The sequence below is a fragment of the Tamandua tetradactyla genome, chromosome 25, assembly GCF_023851605.1.
Source record: "Tamandua tetradactyla isolate mTamTet1 chromosome 25, mTamTet1.pri, whole genome shotgun sequence".
Lineage (NCBI taxonomy): Eukaryota > Metazoa > Chordata > Mammalia > Pilosa > Myrmecophagidae > Tamandua > Tamandua tetradactyla.
Window position 1 is genome coordinate 5,758,032 of NC_135351.1, and position 21,925 is coordinate 5,779,956.

General features: G+C 46.2%; 1 protein-coding gene and 1 pseudogene across 2 annotated transcripts in view; one reads left to right on the forward strand and one right to left on the reverse strand.

The window, feature by feature from the left end:
- The window catches only part of LOC143668754 (destrin-like), a 38,266-nt pseudogene extending 19,480 nt beyond the window's left edge, over nt 1-18,786 (forward strand).
- Nucleotides 18,407-21,925, reverse strand: part of PXDC1 (PX domain containing 1) — a 35,011-nt gene continuing 31,492 nt past the window's right edge. For both annotated transcript variants that reach the window (XM_077143505.1, XM_077143504.1), the window contains one exon: nt 18,407-19,543. In XM_077143505.1, the coding sequence (XP_076999620.1) occupies nt 19,392-19,543 (152 nt within the window). In that variant the 3' untranslated portion in view covers nt 18,407-19,391. The remainder of the gene's footprint in view (nt 19,544-21,925) is intronic.

The following is a 21,925-nucleotide window of genomic DNA, read 5'->3' on the forward strand; positions in this document are numbered from 1 at the left end:
ATTTTTAATAAGCTGAAATCTGAGCGGTTGATAAGGGTTACCCAGGAAAGATTGGGAGCAAGAGTGATAGGGAATCTGCCAAACTAAGCTGAGCCCTCCCCTTCCCCCAAGAGGCTGGAGTCGCCCTTTCCTGGCTCACGGACGCCAGATGCTACTGAGGGCCTTCCTTGGCTGCACACCAGATCTTCCAGGAAGGGGCAGAACCACGGTGCCTGCTGTCCTTCCCTAGGGCACTTCTGAGAAGCTGATTCATCCTCCTCTCAATTACCACTGGGAAGGTCTGCTGAGCCACTGATGGTGAGTGTCCACAATGGCAGGTACAAAGTAGCAACTGGGCAGAGACAGCTACTCCCCATCCCTTTCACGGGCTGCCTGTTTCCTGCAGCAGCAATACAATAATAACCTCCCCCAATATCCAGTGCATTTTTTCTAGGTTAAAAGAACAGAGAGAGAATCCAATAATTCAACTGCTCTGTTTGAGTGTCTGTATGTCCATACGTGTTTATATAGAGAGCAGGTAAGAAATGAGGTGAGCATCACTTCTTTAAGCATACATGGTTCTCCAGCGGCTCCAAGAGTTTTCAACTCTGGTGTCAGCTGCCTGCAAGAATGAATAGTATGCTAACAGCTCAGCAGGTATCTGGAAGAGGCTAGGGGAGCTGCCAGAGCTGGGAACTTTAAGCAGGAGTTAAGTAGCACTTCAGGTAAATCCTACTTTCTGCTCCTCATCTTCTTTCCATTTCACTCACATTGCTATGGAAACAGAAACTATAAGTAACTTTTCATTAAGGACTCCTTCACTCTGCCTGGAGGACTAAAAGCCCCAGGGAGTTGCCACCTCTCCAATCAAGAGAATAAGGATCTGGAAGTACTTATGGACCCTTTGGCCAAAAACTCAATTTCACTCGGATTCAATAATCCAGAGTTTTCAGTGTTTGGTTTGCTAAAGCTGCCAGAATGCAATATGCCAGAAATGGACTGGCTTTTTCAAAGGGAATTTATTAGGTTACAGAGAATAACCTCACTGAAGAAAAGCGGTGGTGTCTGGAGTTCCTCTGTCACATCGGAAGCACATGGTAAAGTCTGCGAGCCTTTTTTCTCCTGGGATAGTTTCCAAAATGGCTCACTCAGCCTCAGTGGGTCCTTCTGGCTTCTTCTGAGGCATTTTCTTTCTCTCTTAGCTTCTCTCAGCTCTGAGATCTCTCCAAGATGTCTCCCCTTTAAGGGACTCCAGCAAAAGGATCAAGAACCACTATGAGTGGGTAGGGTCACATCTCCTTGGAAAAAAAACTGATCAAAAGGTCCCACCTAACACTAGGTCTGTCCCACAAGACTGGTTTTTCTGGGGTACATAACCGCTTCAAACCAGCACACTTCAGTAATGAAAAATCTGCTCTATTATAGCTGATGAAACCAGTTTTCAACCCCAGACCCTACTTCTCTCTCCACTACTGTGAAACACTTCTTTGTGATTTGAGGGTGCATTGTTCATTTTTACCCTTTCTGAAACTCAGTACACCTATTCATTGGCTGTAAGTAAATCCATACGTTATATAAAAAGCCTGTGGCTTAATTTAAACACCTGAGATCTGGTTAGTCTTTCCTCAATCTTGCAAATTTAGTGAGCACTTATTATATGCCAGACTCTGTGCTAGATGTGGGGGCCCAGCAATGGACCCAAATAAATGCCTTGCTGAACTCATGACTCTTACTTAGGTCTAATGGAGGAGCAGATGGGCATTCAACAAGGCACAGACCAAGAAATTCATCATTTCAAACTGTGTTAAACAATGAAGGAAAAAGGCCAATGCACTTTGAGAAAGACAATGGGGTACTATGTGGCAGAGTTGATAAGAAAGGCCTTTCTGAAGATGCAAAGAAAGAGAAGGAATCAGGGAGGCCAGAGGATGAAGGGAGAGGAGAGAGGGAGCATTTTAGGTGCAAGGAATGGTACAAATCAAGTCCCTGAGAAGGGACAGGGCTTAGCATCCCTGAGGAACTGCGAGAAGGCCAGAGGGGCTAAGGGAGTGGGTAGGAAATGTTGTTGGAAAAGCCAGCAGCAGCAGCAGGGGAAGTGGCCCTGCCTAGTCATGCAGAGGAGTTTGTATTTCACAACAGAACACACCATAGGATTTTAGGCTAGATATCCACATAATTTGACTTGTTTTTAGAGGATAACTGGCTACTGACTGGAAAAATGGCTCAAGAGATCTACACCAACACATATTATTATCAAATTGACAAACCCCCCCCAAGTAGAAAACATCTTGAAAGCAGTGAGAGAAGCCATGTGTCATGGTACCTGGGATCCTCAGTAAGATTAACAGCCAATTTTTCCATGGAAACCATGGGAGCCAGAAGGCAGTAGGATGATGCATTGAAAGGTGATTAGAGGAGGGGCAAGAGGAGTGATATTGTAATTGTCCAGAAAAGAGATGGTGGTACTTTGGACTGGGTAGCAGCACAGATGAGTGGTTCTAACACATAATTTGGAGGTAGAAGCTACAGGATTTGACGATGGCATGAATGAGGGAAAGGAGGATGCAAAGAGTGCCTAGAACAGTTTGCAAGTTTTTGGCTGGAGCAAATGGGTAGATGAAAGTGCCATTTCCTGAGAAATAAGTCACTGGAGGAGGAAATGAAGAGATAAGCACTGAAATGTGTGTATATTTATGGTTGAAAGGGGACGTTTAGGGTTGTGTATGTCACTAGAAGGAAAGCAAGATGATGAAATATGGGACTGGATAACATCGTGAACCTGTTGTGGACAATGACTGTGGTTAACTATACAAATATAAGAATGTTCTCCCATGAACTAGGACAAATGGACATCACTATTACAAGGTGTTAATAACAAAGTGATCTATGGGGGGAAATGCACCTAGTGAAACTATGGACTGTGTTAACAGTAATATTTTAATGCTCTTCCATCACTTGTAACCAAGGCACCCATCAACGCTAAGTGTCAATAATAGGGGGCTATTAGGGGCATGGGGTTTCTCTTTTTGGTGCAGTGAAAATGCCCTAAAATTGATTGTGGGGATGAAAGCACAACTCTGTGATTATAACGAGAGCTATTGATTGAACATGTTAGATGGATTCTATGCTGTGTGAATAAAACCACTTTTTTTAAAAAGAGAGATTAAAAGCTATATCAAATTTTTTAAATGAGCAAAGCTGAAAAGGAAACCCTAAAATACAATGTCTAGGAATATATGCACAGGTAATAAAAGCATGAATAAATGCAACAAGGTGATGACTAACGTACTCACGATGGCAGCTACTTTGGGGAGCTGTGATTGGAACGGGGCATGTAGAGTGGCTTCTGAGTGGCCGGAATGAGGCATGTAGAGTGGCTTCTGAGTGGCTGGCAGTGTTTTCTTTCTTGAGCTGGGTGGTAGTGACAGGATGTGTTTGTCTTTAATAATTCATGAAACTATGTATTTGTTTTGTGGTTAAAAAACAGATAGGCTGTTTGGACATGTTAAGCCAGAGAAGGCCATAAAATTGAAGGAAGAGGTTTTTCATTTGGTTTGAGTGGCAAAGACTATACTATATCTGCACCTAATAGAGGGAGAGGTTGGAGAGGAAGAAAAAGTGGAGAACAACAAAGGGGATGAAGTTCTTGAGAGCTAGAGAAAGGGTGGGATCAGGAAAGCGACATGGAGAGATTTATCTACCACTTTGGAGAAATCCTAACCCACAAAGGTGAAGGAGAAGATGAAGATAGATGCCATTTGGTCCTTGGATTTGGTAGCAGGTGCTCCTATCTGGTGGCTTCTATTTCTCCCATGGAGTTAGAGGCAAGGTCATCAATTGAGAATGAGTGTGGAGGGGTGGGAGGTTTAGAAAACGTGATGAAGGTAAGAAATAATCATTTTGGAGAGTGGACAAATGAGCTTACTAGAAAAGGTAGTAGGATTGTAAGGCAGTGCTGAGTATTCGTTTCTGATGATGGTTATGAATATGTAGTCCCTCTAGTCTGCCCTGTTTTCCCTACTTGTATTTCACTAAACTAAGAGGATTAAATGAGTTAATTCACAGTGCTTAGAACTGCATCTGGTTCAGAGAAAGCACTCAGAGTGAATTAGCTGTTATTATTATCAAAACAGTAGCAGCATCTGTAGGGCTGTATTAATTCTGGCAGGCAGGAGGCAGATGGTTGGGCATCCAAGCTAATGCGACACAGGAACTTGAGAGGGGCAAGGAAGTTGAGAATGCTTGCAAGAAAGCAGTGATGATGATGGTCCATGGAAGGCAACTTGAGTAAGAGGGGCTGATGCAGAGCAAGAAAAAAAGTGAGGTCAAGGATAGGAAGAGTACCATTAGCCAAACTTTGTCGCAGTGAGAATCAGTAAGTAATTGAACTGGAAAGGATAGGAGGTTGGGGCTGGTGGGTGGCATGTCTGGTTTCACTAAGTAGAGGTGGAACGATTTCAGATACATATTGAGTCAAGGGTGCCTCCCTGGGATGGGTGGCTGAGGGGTAGCTGAACAAAACTTACTAGAAGTAAAGAGACCAATGACCTAAATCTGTCCTATGAAGGATGAGAGGAATAAACGTGCAAAGGAATAGCAGGGCGCTGGATGATGGGGAGGACAGTGTGGAGGGGAGGAAGTAGAAAGAGGGTGATGAGGTGTGAACCTTAGTGATGCTGAGAGCTTAAAAGGGGAAGAGAGATTATGTGGAAACCTAAGTGGACATGTGGGCTGGTTTGGAGGGACCCCAGACAAGGCCATGTTCTTCTAATCCATTCCTGCAGGCGCAGACCCGTTGTTGGTAGGTGTTCTAGTTTGCTAGCTGCTAGGATACAACACACCAGAGAGGGATTGGCTTTCAATAAAAGGGGATTTATTTAGTTAACATACAGTTCTTTAGAGGAAAGGCAGCTAACTTTCAACTGAGTTCTTTCTTATGCGGGAAGGCACAGGACAATCTCTGCTGGCCTTCTCTCCAGGCCTCTATGTTCCAACGACTTCCCCTGGGGTGATTCCTTTCTGCATCTCCAAAGACCTGGGTTGAGCTGTGAGTACTGAGATGAGGTATGTTGAGCTGCTTGGGCTTTGCTACATTGAGCTCTCTCATTTAAGCATCAGCCAATTAAATCAAACATTCGTTGCAGCAGGCACGCCTCCTAGCCGACTGCAGATGTAATGAGCAACAGATGAGGTTCACGTACCGTTGGCTCATGTGCACAGCAATAGAACCAGGTACTTTCACCTGGCCAAGTTGACACCTGAACCTAACTACCACAGTAGGACTGTTTGGTTAAGCTATTTCAATCGAGATATGACCCACCCCATACAAGTTGCATCTTAATCCTCGTACTGGAGTCCTTTATAAGAGAATAAAAGACAGAAGAAGCCCAGAGAATGTTTAGAGAGAAAAGCCATGGAGAAGCTAAGAGAGGATCTGCAGGACACAGAGAGGAAGCCACTGAACCAGAAGCTGAAAGCAATGAAACCCAGGAATGAAGGACTAGCAAACACTGGCCATGTGCCTTTCCATGTGACAGAGGTGTTCCCAATGCCAGTAGCTTTTCTTTGGCATCCAGCTATCATTCAGTTGCCTTAATTTGGACATTTTTATGGCCTAATAATGGTAAATTGTAAGCTAATAAATCCCTGTTGTAAAAGCCAAACCATTTTCTGGTGTATTACATTTCAGCAGCTTCAGCAAGCTAAAACAACTTGGCTGCTGGAAAATGAGCATCCTCTGCCTAGAAGAGTTGCAAAGAAAGTGGGGTCCTCAGGGAAGAACCAGGGCTTTGATAGGGTGAGGGGTGCATGCAAGCTCCCTGTGGGACTGCCCTGGCCATCCTTAAGGCATATCTCAGTTGTGTCCTGTCTTCTTGGTCAGTGGAAGGAGCCCACACTTGTCTTGAGATTGGCCTCAACCATTTTCAATCCATGTTTTCCACAGTAGCATGAGAATTTGTGTCAAAGATCTAGTTCATGATTACTAATGAACCCATTTCACAACAAATGATCAAGAATGAAAACACATAGGAAATCTTGGCAGAGATAAAAACAACTTGACATCAACCTAATCTGGCCCAGTAGCTACATCCCAGTGGCAGGTTGAGCAAAAAACTTCTCTCTATCCAGAAAGCCTCAGCAAAGTCACTCATTACAGCAGAGAGCCACGGACCCCGAAATCAAGTGCAATAAACAGTGAATGAAGTCCTCTGCCAACATGCAAATTAAATCGTTATGGAGACAGCAGGTCCAAGTCTCTGGAGCCAAAGGCTGTTCACACAAGTTCTTGTTTTACTAGTGAACCCACACTCTTCACATGCTAATTCATTGTCTTGAATAATTAATATAGCCCATATAAATAATTAAGGCTCAGCTGAGACCTGCAACTGAGAAATCCTCCTGTCATTTGGCTTTTTCATGCAGTGTGACGGAAGGAACCAAGAATTCTTTGACAAAGCTACATGACAGAGGAGAGCGTGCTCATCAACATAGCCTATCCCAGGGGATGCTGATGAAGCAGAGACACCTGCATTTACCTGCTTGCCAAATAGCAACCTCACCTTCTTACCACTCTATAAGCCAGTCCTTCTGAAGCTGGTGCCAGGGGGCTTCTGGCTTCCTGGATCACACAGCTGCACTGGAAGATTCTAAATTCCATTTGTGAGGGGAGCAACATCTCCCTATAAGGAGAAAGTGGAGATTCATAGTCCTTGGAAAGAGGGAGATTCTATGTCCCAGCACTGTGCATCATTTCCTTGAACTTGCTCTTCTAGAACAATTTTGGGAAGGTGGTAGAACGAAGTGTACCCAGTCACTCAGAAGTCAAGCTTCTTCCTGCCTCAGGGGCTTCGCACATGCTGCTCCCTCTCCTGGACTGCACTACCACCCTACGGCTTCACCTACCTGCCCTTTTTCTCCAGTTTACCTGTCACCCACTCAGGAAGGCTTTCCGTTTAATCCCAGATGACACTGGGGCCCTTCCTAGTTCATTCTCTTACTAGGAGTCATTAAAGCATCACAGCCTGTCCCTTTGGCTGCAATGTAAGTGCCCTGATGGCCAGCGACCTTGTCTATCTCTTTATGCTGGTGACACCAATGCACAGAGTAGCTTCCCTACCAACACTTTTGGGGTGAGGGACTGAATACAGGCAGGAACAAATCTCTCAGACTCCCCAAGGGCCAGGTGCTTTTTTTTTTTTTTTAAATATTTTATTAGTTTTTGTTTGTTTGTTTGTTTTTTACATGGGCTGGGGCCGGGAATCGAACCGGGGTCCTCCGGCATGGCAGGCAAGCACTCTTGCCCGCTGAGCCACCGCGGCCCGCCCAACCAGGTGCTTTTTAACCATGCCAAATTGCAGCAGAAGGAAAGAGAAAGAGGGGGAGAGAGAGGGGGATGAGAAAGGACTTTTGAGGTCGTGGCCACAGCCATACAATGGTTTCATCCTAACTAAAATCTTAGTGTGGTCCTGAAAACATCCAAAGCTATGAGCTGGAGGCAGTCGTGGTAAAGTGCAGCCCTCCCAAACATGGCTTGTTTCTGTGTCCAGTACAATGTTGCAAACCAGTCCACTTCAGTCACTGAGTCCAAGCTTGTAATTTTGTCATGACTTTTCAATGACAATTCTGGGTCTATATTCAACACTGTATTTCAGGGCCACGTTCTGGGTAGAAGTAGATGCTCATCATTGTAACGCTGGTGAGATTTTGATCCCTAATAAAATTTTCAATCACTAGGGAAGGGATAACGCCTTATTCTACAAATCAGGCACTTGTACCTCCGAGTAAACCATTTGAAAACAGATGACACTGAGGTGAAGAAAAGCTGGGAGGCCTTGTGGTGTGAGGGATCCTGTCTGCGAGAGCCCACGTGCAGGCTTGGGGACAGCGTAGTTGCCCCGTGGGGTAAACAGTGGCACAGCCAACACCGCTGTGGAGGCTTCAGTTCTGCACAGTTGGCGCAGGGCTGAACAAAGTCTGAGTAAAGTCAGAATAGCCTCTGTCTTTTGCCCCTTCCTTCCCTGTATTTCTCTCTGCCCTATTCCCTGAGCATATTCCTCAGAGAGGGGCAGAGTGTGTCCACTTGAGTTATATGGAAAGACACACGAGATGCTCTTCTGTCCAGCTCAGGGTCACCAGCATGGCAGAGCAGGGTTTGCTCTAATTGCAAAAACCAGTAAGCCCTTGCTCCCATTTTTTCAGCTTCCCTGTGCAACCGGTTGCAGATATGCAAACTGTGAATGCATTCTAATTCTTCTAATACTCACTTAGAAATATAAATTTGCATTGATAAATATGACCAGCTTTAGATAATCAAATATAAGTTATTCTAGACCAAATTCTAGTATCGAGTACTTCGAAAATAGATTTCTAATAACGGGATTGTTGGAGTTGAATGAAGCACCCCTCAAAACACTGTCTTAATCTGTGATTCTGTGGGTGCGAACCCATTGTCAATAAGATCTTTTGAAGATGCTCCAACAGGTGGGATGTGACCAACTTGAATCAGGGCAGGTCTAAATTCATATCCCTGGAGGTCTTATAAAGAAAGGAAATTCAGGTGAAGAGAAGCCAACCAGTAGGAGAAAACCACAGGAAGAAGCTAAAACACAGAAATAGAAGCCACAGGAGGAGTCTTTGGGAGAAAGCATGGCCTGCTTACATTTTGATTTGGGATTTCTAGCCTCCAAACTGAGAATCAATAAATGCTTGTTGTTTAAGCCAACCCATTACGTGGTATTTGTCGTAACAGCTTTGGCAATCTAAGGTAAGAATCTATCATTCACTGACGACTGACTATTTTCTAGGCACTGTGCATGGAGCCTTGTGCCCCTTATTTCATTTAGCCCTCACAAGCATCCTGTGAAGTAGTTATTATTATCCCTGGTTTCCATTGAACGAAACTGAGGCTCAGAAAGGTCATGAGATTTCCTTTAAGTTGCATGGCTGTCATGTGGCAGAGTTGGGATTTGAAGGCAGGTCTGGCTGACCCCAGAGACTCTACAAACTCTGCGCTCAACCTCTGTGCTCTACTGTAGTAATAACTTCAACTGCCAAAGTAAAATGACATTTATCAACAGTGATGAACTAATAATAAAATAGCACTTGGATCTCTTCTGATTAGGGTAACAGGGAAAGAGAGTGCAAATGAGAAATAGTGGTCTACAAGATTGTGCTTGGAAACTTGGCACAGGAGAAGAAAAGCAAGACAGGCCCAGGAAAGAATGGGTGATATTCCCCATGCCAGACTGTCCCCCAAGACCAAAATGATCAGAGTCCTGCTCATTTTTAAGTTTTTAAATGGATTATCCAGATGATAATAAAGTAAATGGTGGAAGATAGCCAACGCCTTTTTATAAAAGGTTTTTATGAAAGGTTTGTGAATATGGAACTTCATAGGGACACACCAATCTATCACTCAAACTGACTCCTACCTGCCTGAGCCAGTCTGACAGAGCCAGACACACAGAATGTACTATATGGTCTCTGGATGTGGATGTGGATGTGCCTGACAGAGAGAGAAAGGGAAAGAAGGTGAGAAATAGAGAAAAGAGAGAGGTACAGGTTTGTAAACAAAACTCATGAAGCAATGAGTCTATTGGAAATGAGAAGCCCTGGTTCAGGTGATGCATGATGCATTTCAATGTAGCCAATAACAGGGCTCTAGTTCTGAGGATCATGGGGTCAGTGAGGGCCACAAGCCACACATCAGTCATAGGAACAGAGTGCCTGGCAGGAAAAAGGCATGTGTCAGGCTCCATGCAGAACAAGCTGGGCTCAGGGAAGATCCCATCAGTCAGGTGCCTGGATACTTCAGCAATCCCAGACTGAAGACCAGTCATACCAGGAAGCAAACATGGCAGGAAGGGCTGGAGCAAAACCAGCTGCTCCCAGATCACCGTCCACCAGCTGGCAGCGGGGAGCTCCTCATATCCAGCAAGGGGTGGGATAGGCAGGGCAGGGAAGGTGGGAGCCAACAGGAAGAACCACCTTTTGGCAACTCATCCTCATTCGGAAGCCAGTTTCACCTTGCTTTCTCCATGGAAACCCAGTATTTGAGTGGTCTTTCTTCTCAAGGCAAAGGCAAGGGGAAAGGAAGGTGGCATTAGTTGAGAACCTACTCTGTACCATGCTCCATGCTTGCATTAGCACATACTTGTTCCTAATTCATCCTCCTAGCAATCCTGTGGACAGGAGTTACTATATTCATATTTAAGTTCCTTCCTTTTTTTTTTAATCTCAACCCTACATGTAAGCCAATTTGTGCCCAACACTGGTTAGTTTTGCTCCAACCCACCTGTGTCCTCTTTCTCTTGACTACATACTTCAACTAGGTTTTCTACTTTCCTTGCAGCTGGGAAAGTGAATGTGACTGCATTCTATCCAATGGCATGTATGTGGAAGTAATGGGAGCCATTTCTAGGCCCTTCTATAAAAATCCTCCCACTCATGTCCCTCCATTACTTTTGGCCTTCTGCTGGCTTGATGCAAATGAAGGTGGCAGCCTCAGAAGTCCTGTTGGAGACTGCAGAGCCACCAGGTGGAAGGAGAGCCACTTGCCCATCAGAACACAGTTTTGAGATGATGTGAACAAGAAGTAAATGTCTATCATATTTTAACCATTATGTATTTTGGGGGTCTGTTTGTTACAGCAGCAGCTGTTGACTAATACACAATACAATCCACCTCACATGTGCTCATAAAGGCAAGCCATGGATACTTTGTGCCCATGGTAATCATCCCAGCCTCTTTTCTCCTGCTCCTTTTTCTACCCTGTGTCTGGAACATTCCTACTCTTTCTCTTGGACTTTATGTTGGTGTCACATCTGGGACTTGCCCATAGCACTCTTGAAATTGAGCTTTGGGGAAGATGCTCTGCTTCAGGGTCCCTTGGGTTGCTTTCCTCATCCTAGCAGTTTCCTCAAGACCCATGCTTGGCTCAGGCTCTGCCCCCTTGCCCTGCCTGGTTGTTTGAAGCCCTCACAAAACAGTTGAGGCAAGAGGATTCGAAGCAAGCTCTACCATACTTGCTTCTCAAAGTCCAGCGCAATCTCTGCTCCTAGTAGGTTTAGGTTTTGCTTTGCTTTTTAAAGCCCTCTTCAATAGACTTCTATGAAAATCCTTCCACTGGTCATCAGAAAGTCTCTGAGTCTTTGGCAAGGTATTGCATGGTATGGGGCTACATTTTGGAGGTGATTTTTCCATGCGTTTTTCTATGGAATACTGGTGCATATTTCTTTCAGCAATGGTGCAGACTAGGGATGGGCAAACATTTTCTGTAAAGAACCAGATAGTAAATATTTTCAGCATTGTGGGCCATAAGGTCCCTATTGCAGCTTCTCAGTTCTGCCATTGGGGCAGGAAAGTAGTCACAGATGATATGTAAATGAAGAAGCCTGGCTGCACTCCAAACAACTTTATTCACAAAAACAAGTGGTGGGCTGGATTTGGCCTGCAGGCCATAGTTTGCCAACCCCTACTGCAGACCCATCTGCTAAAATAAGTTTAATGATCCCATTTCAGCTGGCAGAAATAAGCTTCCAAGATAATGTAAATACAGCAGAAGTAGGGGCTTAGGATGCTTAGGGGAGACGCGTTTGGCAGTTGGTTCAAAACTTATCTACATCTGAGTACCAGAGTCTTATTGTGTTCATTTCTTAAGGTGTTCTTTTTGTTTCAGCATCTTTTATTGATGTTTGATCCAAAGTAGCTCCAATATTTTCACTCTTTCTGGTGAGGTATCTTTTGTTGGCAGGCTTGTAGCTTTGCCTTGCTTTTGGAGTGCCAAGTAAGGAAGTTCAGCTCTGGCCCAGCTTTCAGTTGCTACTCTGTGGGTGACCTGGGTGCCTCCGAATCTGAACTTGCACCTGGCTCCTGAGAAAGCAAAGAACCCATTCCTATAGCTCCCAGAAGAGCACACTTCCTGTATCACAGAGCGGGACATGCTCTGCCAAAACAGATAAGCCAGACAGGGCAAATGCACTTTCTCATTCTTTTCTCTTGTTTTATTTCTGGTGAGTGAGAGGAGAAATTCCTTCAGGTGAGTGAGAGTTAGAAATGCCCCCTGGGACTTTGGAAGAGCAAGTTGAACAGATTCCCAGGGAGAGTATGCACTCCCCAGGGCATGGAGGGTGCTTTGGAGAAAGGTATTACCCTGCTGGGGCCACAAGGGCATGCTTCCTGACAAATCACTCAGCATACTGCAAGGCATCTTTCTAGGGGTGGGGGTGATGGTGGTGGCCGAGATGCACTGGATCTCTCAGTGGAATCAGGGGCTTTGACATTTGCCGTTCACCTCCCCACCCCCACTCCCAGTAGAGTCCAGCTCTAAAGGAAGGAGTGCCTCTCCTGGCCCACATCGATGCAAGTCTTGAACCTAAGCTGGGATGACAGACCAGACTGAAGGATAAAGGCCACGCAGCCGTGTGCACCTTACCTTACAAACAGGAGTGGATTTAAAGCTCAGGTTATCTTGTGAGGCGGCTGCTACCCTGAGGTGACCCAGAAATGGACATAGTCCAAGGCTGTTTCTACAATGCTTAAAGGAAACCTTCACTTGGGTTGCTTGCACCTTTTGGCAATTGTGAATAATGTTACTATGAACATTGGTGTGCAAATATCTGTTTGAGTCCCTGCTTTCAATTCTTTGGGGTATATACCTAGGAATGGGATTTCTGGGGCACATGGTAATTCCATACTTAGCTTCCTGAGGAACAGCCAAATGGTTCTACATATGTGGAATATTATTCAGCCATTAAAAAGGAATGAAGTTCTGATACAGGCTACAGCATGGATGAACCTTGAAGCCATCATTTTGAGTGAAATTAGCCAGACACAAAAGGACAAATATTGAATGACCTCACTTGTATGAAATCATTAAAATATGCAAATTCATAGTCAGAAATTAGAAGATAGGTTACTAAGTTCAGTGGCAGTTGTGGGGAATGGCGAACTAAGGCTTAATCTGAACAGAGTTTCTGTTTGGGATGATGGAAAAGTTTTGGTAATGGGTGGTGGTGATGGGAGTTCAACATTGTGAATGTAATCAACACTACTAAATTGTACTTGAAAGTGGTTAAAATGGGAATATTTAGGGTGTATATGATACCACAATAAAAAGTTTTTAAAAACCCATAGAACCGTACAACACACAGAGTGAATCCTACTGTACACTATAAACTGTAGCTAACGGTATAGTTATAATAGCATTGGGCACTGATGTTAACAAGTATACCACACTAACACAAAGTGTTAATAATAGCGAAAATTGTCTGGGGTGGGGGAGGCAATACTTGGGAACTCTGTACTTTTTGAATGATTTTTCTATAAACTTATAACTGCTCTGAAAAATAATTTTTAAAACTAAAAATGAAATGAAAACCCTTCCAGGCAGTTAGTCCTTACCATATCATCCTGCCATATTTATTTTACTGTAATTACTTTTCTCTCTTCTCCTTCTTTCCTTTGCCTCCTCTCCTTTCTTCATATTGTGTTTGTCTGACATGATAGGCTGGTGTCTGCTCAGGTCTGGGACAGCATCTCACCCTTCGTGTTTACACTCAAGGCCTCGGGTGGAGCCCAAGACAGACCAGAAGTCCAAGAGACATAACCTCTTTCTTCCTCCTTCCTGCTTCCTCCTTGCTTTCTCAGGACCAGGTGTGGGTGATAATTGGCCTCAGGGACTCAGGCCTCAGGGATTGGGCGGGAAGTCCCCTATCTGCCTAATCTCTCCTAGGACTAATTGAATGTGTTTTCATACAGGCACCTCTCCCCCAAACGGCAAGCTCCTGAGCTGACTCACAGCACATCAACTCCGCTCATGAAATTGATACTGAACAAATGTAGGGTTCTCTGCCCAATGTGCAGGACAGCCCATCTGTGACACCAGGGTTTCAAAGAGTTTATTGCAAGGGAGAACAGTTATGACCTCCTGGCCTAAAATCTGTCTCCCCAAGGCTAAGGAGTTTAGGATTTTTATGGATTCAAACAAGGGGAGATGGTGCTGTTGCCATTACAGTAACAAATGTAAAAACTCAATTTACCAACGTAAAGGTATAGAACTAACTAGAACTAAGCTAGAATAACCATTGCCATGCCAGGTACAAATACTTCATTTGGGGGGCTAATTCTAAGCTGACTCGAGTTCCTTCACTAACACTGGGGGGCTGTCTTTGTGATTAGAAGATCCTAAAGTTGTAAAGCAGGATAAGGGCGCATAAGCAGGGCTAGTCTGAGGTTTCTGCAATTTGCAATGAAGTGGGTTTCAGTAATTTCAGGTATTTCATTTGGCTATTCTACACTATACTAGAAAGTAAGAAAAAGGCACTTATATAATGATTCAACCATCATAATTGTTAAATCTTGATTTCTCAGTTACAAAATGAAAAATGTAAATTGGATAGGGGGGTGGGATAAGGGTCAAGAAAGACTATTTTTTCAATGAGTCAAAATTTCAGGACCCTGGGGAACATTTTTAATCCACTCATTGAACAGTTCCAGTGTAGTTCTGAGAGCTCTAGTTTTGACGATGTGTATTTCCCAAGGTTCAATCCTTGCAACTCTTTTCTTTCTATACCCACTCTCTTGGTGACCAAATCTAGTCCCATGGTTTTTAGTATTTCTCTTTTCTGACAATTCCCAAATGTCTACCTCCAGATCCAATCTCCATCCTGAGCACCAAACCCAATTAATAATCAATTATCAGTCATCTCAAATTTAACATGTCCAAGGCAGGATTCCTACACTTACTTTTTAAAACCTGCTCTACCTTCTGAACTTCAGTTGAGGGACATCCAATCACCTGATGCTGAGACCACCCTTGGGTTTTCTCTTTCCATAACCCATGCCCAATCCAACCACTGCTTCCCACTCCGAATATTACCCCTATGGTCCGCCAACAGCTTCTCTACCTGGATACTGCAACCACTTCGTAGCTAGTCTCCCTGCCTTCATGCTTGCCTCTTTGTTTCTCCTCCACCCAGAGACCAGGTAAACACACTGGTCACCAGAACTTCTGGGTATCCTGATTTTTGGCTCAGTCATTCCTATTGCAAATAAACAATTTACAAAGGCTGGAATCTTGGAAGTTTTGGTAATGGATGATGATGGAGGCACAACATTGTAATTTACCACCACTGAACCGTACACTTGAAAGTGATTAAAATGGGAAATCTTATGTCGTAAACATACGTATTAGTTAGGGTTCTCTAGAGAAACAGAATCAACGGGGAATACTCACAAATATAAAATTTATAAAAGTGTCTCACGTGACTGCAGGAATGCAGAGTCCAAAATCCGCAGGGCAGACTGTGAAGCTGATGATTCCGATGGAGGGTCTGGATGAACTATATGGGAGAGGCTCGCCGGCCGAAGCAGGAAGAGAGCCGGTCTCTTCTGAATCCTCCTTAAGAGGCTTCCAGTGATTAGTCTGAGTATCACTCATTGCAGAAGACACTCTCCTTGACTGATTACAAATGGAAGCAGCTGTGGATGCAGCTGATGTGATCATGATTCAATTCTATGAAATGTACTCATCGCAACAGACAGGCCAGCACTTGCCCAACCAGACAAACAGCTACCACGACTTGGCCACGTTGACACATGAACCTGACCATGACAACATATTACCCCAATAAAAAAAAAGTCTTAAACCATAGAACTGTACAACCCAAACAAGAACCCTGATGTAAATTATGGACTTTAGTTAATAGTATAATTATAATAATATTGGTTCATCAACTGTAACAAAGATACCACACAATTGCAAAATGTTGGCAGAGAAAACTGTTTGGGGGAAAGTATTAGGGAATTCTAAATGTTCCCCCTGATTTTTCAGTAAACCTACAGCTGCTCTAACAAAAATAAATTAAACAAAATAGGTAAATTGACAGGCGCAACATGCTGTAGACATCTGCCTTGAGACTGTTTCATATGATGAGATTTTTTCTCATTGCTTACTCTCTGTAAGACCAAGAACCAGTCCCTAGTTTGCAGCTAACTCACCACCATCTCCTGCTTCCCACGACCCCTTTCTCCCACCCTCCACCAAAACAGATAGGAGAAAATAATAGAAATTCTACTGCTTGGCTCAGAAGGATAATAAAATCTAGCAGATCTAAGATTTTGAAGTTAACCATTTAAAAAAAAGATTTAACATGCCACACATCAGATAGCCACACTTTTTGATTACTTATCAATAAGCTTGAGCAGAATGCTTCCTCCTTAAGTGTTTCATATATATATGTGTATATATGTGGTTACATATATGTCTTTACATATATACATATTTATCTTCAAGACACGTTATCATTACAACAACGGCTAAGTCACATAAAGATTAAGGGGAATTCTTTTAGTTATTGTCTTAAGAGTGAGTGCTCATATTTGCTTGGTATTTGCATAAAGAAATATTGGAAGGATCTGCTCTAGTAGATAGCAATGGGGTAGAACTTTTTGGTGAAAAACGTTTAAATTTTTTTGACGTTTGGACCGTGTGAATATATTACCCATGCAAATAAAAAAAAAAGTAACATCTAGATCTATATGGGGCTTTGTTTCTGATGGAAAGCTTTCTTTGCAAGCAGACGTGCCTCATTTTTGGCTCTCTCTGTGCCCCCAGCTGGAGATAAAGTCGGATACCCCAGCAGGCCAGGGACTCACAGGGATTAGCATGAGCCTACAGTTTTGCAGGAACTTACATTAGCACAGTTGCAATAAAAAGGACCCCCATTTGACAGAATGTCCTCTTAAATGAAGGACAAGAATGCATTCTATCCCCAAGGGGAAAAACTGGGGAAGGTTAGACTACATTACTTGGAGCCGTCTGGCAATCAGCCTTGGCATGTATCTCTATTAATAAACGTTATACCTGTGAGAATCGCATGTTTATTGATGAGCTCACTTCTGCTAACCTGCTCTCCCACAGTGAGGGCGCGTCTCGGAGCTTGTGTCACCTCCGCAGGAAGCACCACGGGAGCAGAGCCCATTAGTGTTCACATGGTGTGTTTTTACTTCCAGCCAGCCAGCTACGTGAAAACCAGTACTAATTTACAAAACAACAAAGAGGGGTGCTTTCTCTGCTCATAATCAGCACCGCTAAAGATTCTTTTCAAATAGGCAAATAGGAAAATGCCTTTAGGGCAACTTAAAAATGACTCGATTGGCCAAGAAAAAAATTGTTTAATTGCACGCCATTTCCCAGGAGCATTTCTAACATAGTAAAAAGCAGGTTCCTGAGAGCAGTGTTCACAATCGTCAGTACCAAGGGTTGCAGGGTGCACAAAGAGAGAAGCAGGTTGTTCTAAAACAGACTGGAGGAATGTGTGGGCAATGGTGCCAAATTCACAAGTGAACCTGAGTTCCCAGGCTAGGGATTCTCAGAATCATCTGTCTGGAGGGGAGGTTGAAAATTCCTGATGCTTGTACTTGGCCAAGTTCCTCGTTATTGTTGTATTGTGGGTTTTGTTTATGGGGGTGGGGGGTGGCATTTCACATAAAAATCCAGCTTTCTAGCTTCTATTGAGAAACTGGGAGAACTGGTGACAGTGTGCAGTTTCTGAGCTCCCCGTTTGCTGCAGTCCCCACCACTCCATACTGCCTCCCCACGTGGAGGCTGATCATAGATTACTGCATTTAAGTTATCTGTACTTGTCTCTTTCAAATGTGAGAACACTAAGAATGGCCTTAGAAGGCCATGTTCTTTCCAGAAAAAATAAAAAAGGAAGCCAGAGAATCCTCTGATATGCTTAGTAGGAAAACATATATCGAAACATATGGCTCCTATAGCAGAGACATGATCATGCAGTAATTGGAAAGGGCTGCAGCTTCCTGAGTGGAAGGTGAGATCAGGGCTTAGGGAAGTGACCTTGGGTCTTAAGGGAGAAATAAAATCCAAGTGAGGGGGGTGGACGAAGTGGCCATCCCAGGGGCTGATATCCATGGCATGAGAATAACAAGGATAATCCACGAACCGGTAAGTCACAGTCAGATGATAATCCATGGGGCATGTTGACTGTATGTAACTTCAACTGAATTTTACTCTTCAAGAAAGGCACGTGGTCAGCCCTGTCAGCCACCTAATGGTCTATCTGAAAGCAGGATGCATTAAACCGAAAACAGATGAGGAACAAAAGGGGACACGCAGTCAGCAGAAATTTCACGTGCTGGGCAGCTGGATAAAAGGAGATTCCTGTGGCTGCCAGAGAGGAAAATGGAGAAGGGAAAAACCCTTACCACAAACACAATGTGTTCATTTTTCAATGGGGACACATCATTCCCTAGGGTGAGAACATAACACATTTCCTAGAAAAACAAAATAATGCGGTAAGAGGGCTTGAGGCCAGCGCGCCGAGGGCCAGGCATCTGTTTCCAGCCCCTTCCTCGGAGAAAAGGAACTGTACGTTTATGCACAAGCCTCGCAAATGGATACGAGTGGAGTAATAGATTTTATTCAATGAAAATAGATTTAAAAAACAGACCGTGTAAAAGAATTAGGATCCTCAATAATTTACTAGTATTTACATTAGCAGATCTTGGTCATTAGTCGACGCTGTAAGAAAGGAGCCACAGAGCCCAGACCTTGGGCGGCGGGAGATGGCGAGCCAGCCTCTGCATTCCGTCCCTTTTTCTGATTATGGCAGCTGCTCCATCACATGCTCGGTAAACAGCGCAGGTGTGAGCATCCCAGTGCTGCAGGCCCGGTGCCCTGCCCTGGAGGGCCGACAAGGATGGAGTTCTTCTCCCACGCTGCAGTCTCCTGAGCAGAACCACCAACTGTCCGTCTGCGCTGAGTCAGCCGAAGGCCCGGGCTGAGACATGCCCCCCTCACCCAGGAGACCATATTCCCTGTCGGACGCTCAGCCTTCTGTAAACACTCCTTTAGGCAGATGCAAAAAAACGCCCTTCACATCTCCTGGCTGCCGTCCAGAATTTGGCAATATGTCAAAGTCTCACTTGAAATGTTTTGGGTGCTTGCGCAATGAGGGAACTGGGGGGGAGGGTGGGCAGCCTGAGGTCCCTTGACAAAGGGACCTGCCTGCCAAGGAAGCAATAAAGAGAAGCAAAGGGAGGAAAGACCGGTGCAGCCTCTGCCCCCTGCAATGCAGATGCTCCCCAGGCACTCGCTGCTGTTATCACGAGCCAAGTGTGGGCAGCGGGTCCCCAGGAAACAAAGAGAAAGGGCATGGGAGCTGAGAAGAGAGAGGAAGGGGCCCTCAGAAACAGCGGGCTGTGCGGGCATCCTGGGACAAGCCATCCAGTCACTGGAGGCTCTGCCCTCCCGGCCTCAGGTCCTCACTGCCTCGTACACCCTAAGGGGCCCCGGGGGCTGCCCAGAGAAGCAGGACCACCACTCTGGGGCCATGGTGGGGGGACATCTCCGCTCCACGGCTGCAGGACCAGCTTTTCCAGCAGAAAACTCAGTGGAGGCAGGGGAGCAGCTCGAGGGCAGGCTCAGTCCAAAATGTCTGTCTCGAAGGGGACCAGGTGGTAGTAGGACAGGTTTGTGACGTAAGCCTCGGGGTCTTCGCCATCCTCCAGCTCCGAGGTGAACTCACTGCCGTTCTCGAACCTGAAATCACAAAGCATAGAGGTGAGGGTTGATCCGCCGGCTCCTGGCTGAGGCGGGGGCAGGAAGGGACAGAGGCTCGGCTCGAAGGAGAAGCCGCCGGCCCAGCTCCACCCCTGCAGGGAGAGGCTCTCCACGGAGTCCCGCAGCAAGTGGAGCTGTGGCTGGACCAGTGGGCAGCGGCCTCGTGGAGGTCTGACGAGCAAGTGCGGGAAGAGCCGTGATGGTGCAGGAATTAGCGGAAGCGGATCCTGCTCCAAGGAGTGCTACGACCTCTGGGTTTTGCTGCCTTAGGCGCCTCTCTAGTGTCACATGCTTTCAACCAGCACTTCCTAAGGCCTCTGCATGCTCAGGAGTGTGTTTATGGAGTTTCCTCTCTGACTCTGTCCTCTGGAGCAGGAACGAAGGTGGGCGGGACCCGGCTGCGCAGGCAGAGCCTTGCCCCGCGACACGGTCTACCCAAGGCAAGCACGGGGGCTGGGAACGGTGAGCCCAGGGGAGCAGGCGAGGGAGGCTTCCCGCCGGCCGGGGGGCTGCACCTGGATAGGAGGTGTCACGGGCTCTGAAGGGTGAAGACTTGCACGTGGGAAGCCCACCTGGGCGGTGACGGGAAAGGCGGAGACAGGAAAACATGAGGGAAGAAAATGGACCCAAGTGGGAGGTGACCTCGGCGCCGCCCGGGACCGGCATCCCTGTGGGTGGAAACCACTTCCCGAACCACCCAGACCGGCCTCCGAAGCCGGAAAGACAAGGCTCCCAATTTTAAACCACCCATACAGAGGACGAGGCACAGAAAGGTTGTTCTCCCCCTGGGAGGGGCACGGAGAGGGGTGGTTATACTTTCTCCCTTTTCCTGAGGGCGTGGGGGAGGCAGGTGGGTGTGGGCAGCTCCCTCCTCTTGGCCCTCGTGGAGACACAGGCAGGGTCCCCGGGAGCCCACCCAGTGGGACACAGTGGGAGATGCTCACCTCCACCTGTAAAGCTCTGGGAAGAGTTTCCCACATGAACTGCCCCAATCAGCCGGTAACTGGTCTCTGATGTGGACAGAGGGCCCTGGGGGAGGGGAGCGTTGGGGAGGGGCGGGGGCAGAATGTGAGCCCAGCCCTACACAGTGAGCACAGCTGATTGCAGATGCTAGACTGCACAGCAGGCCTTCTCCAAGGTCCAGGCAGCAAATTAAAAGCAGAAAAGGAAGCTATTACAGCTTTAAAATACTTGAATAGAAAATCCCACCGGGGACATGGGTCCCTCCCTGGGGACCCTGGCTGAGCCCACCTGGGCCACGTGGTGGGGTGGTTGCTTCTTCCACACTCCCTGGCCCCCATGCCAAGGCTGTGCTGGAGACAGAGCCCACAGGCCACCCTCCAGGGACCAGCCACCTGCTTCTCTCAAACCAATGCCAGGCTCAGCCAGAAGGACACAGAGACAGGTGGCAAAAGTTCAAAGATGCTGCCCCACTCAGTCTCCTCATCCCCTGCCCTGCAGCTCCAGAGAGCAGCTCGGCAACCAGGGAGAGGGAGGGTGAACCAGAATGTTCTGGAATAGTGAGTCTAGGCATCACAGCAGTGGCCCAAAGACCCCAGCTCTCACCATGAGAGGACGAGGCCAGGGTGGCTTGTGTCCCAGCCCCACATGGGTCTCCCAGGAGCCCGGACCTCCCTTAGGCAACCGAAAAGTTGCCAAGCACTCAGCATCCTGCAAGTCTACAGTGCCACAAAAGTGCGTGCTGACTGCAGGGAGGGCTCCACACGGAGACGAAGGGAACTGCCTGCAGCCCTGACAACCGTGAATTCACAGGCTTATGGCCAGTTGGTCACCCCCAGCACCCTTAGAGGTGAAGCTTTCAATTATGAAGGCATCAACTCTCCAGGAACACCCTCCCCCCAATCAATCCTCCTTCCCCATCCAACTCTGGAGTGTTAAGACAAAGGGCTCCTGAGAGTAGAAATTCACCATGCTGACAACCTGGAAAGACATCTCTGCAGAAATGGGGGTCCAGTTTGCAAACCCAAGCCTGGGCTCCTTTAAACACCTCTCCCCAGGTCACTCTGCCAGGCATTTCAGGTTTAAGCTTTCCAGGGATCTCAGAGAGAAACTCCCCCTTGCTCTCTCCACGGCCAGCCAGGTGTCAGAGCAAGTGGCCACACCCCCCAACCACACAAAGCCCAGGCTGGGAAAGTCACATTGTCGCTTTTTGCTTTCCCTCTGTGTGTTTCTCCTTGGCTGAAAATTATTCATGATTGCACTTGTTTCTTAAACCTGACCTCATCCCCAGGTGCGAAGTCTTCCCCAAGATAGAGAGGAGTCCCAAGGAATAAGCCTGGACAGGGCTGGGTCCTGGCAGCAACTGGGGATGAGAAAGGGGTTTTGCACCTGGAGAAGTCA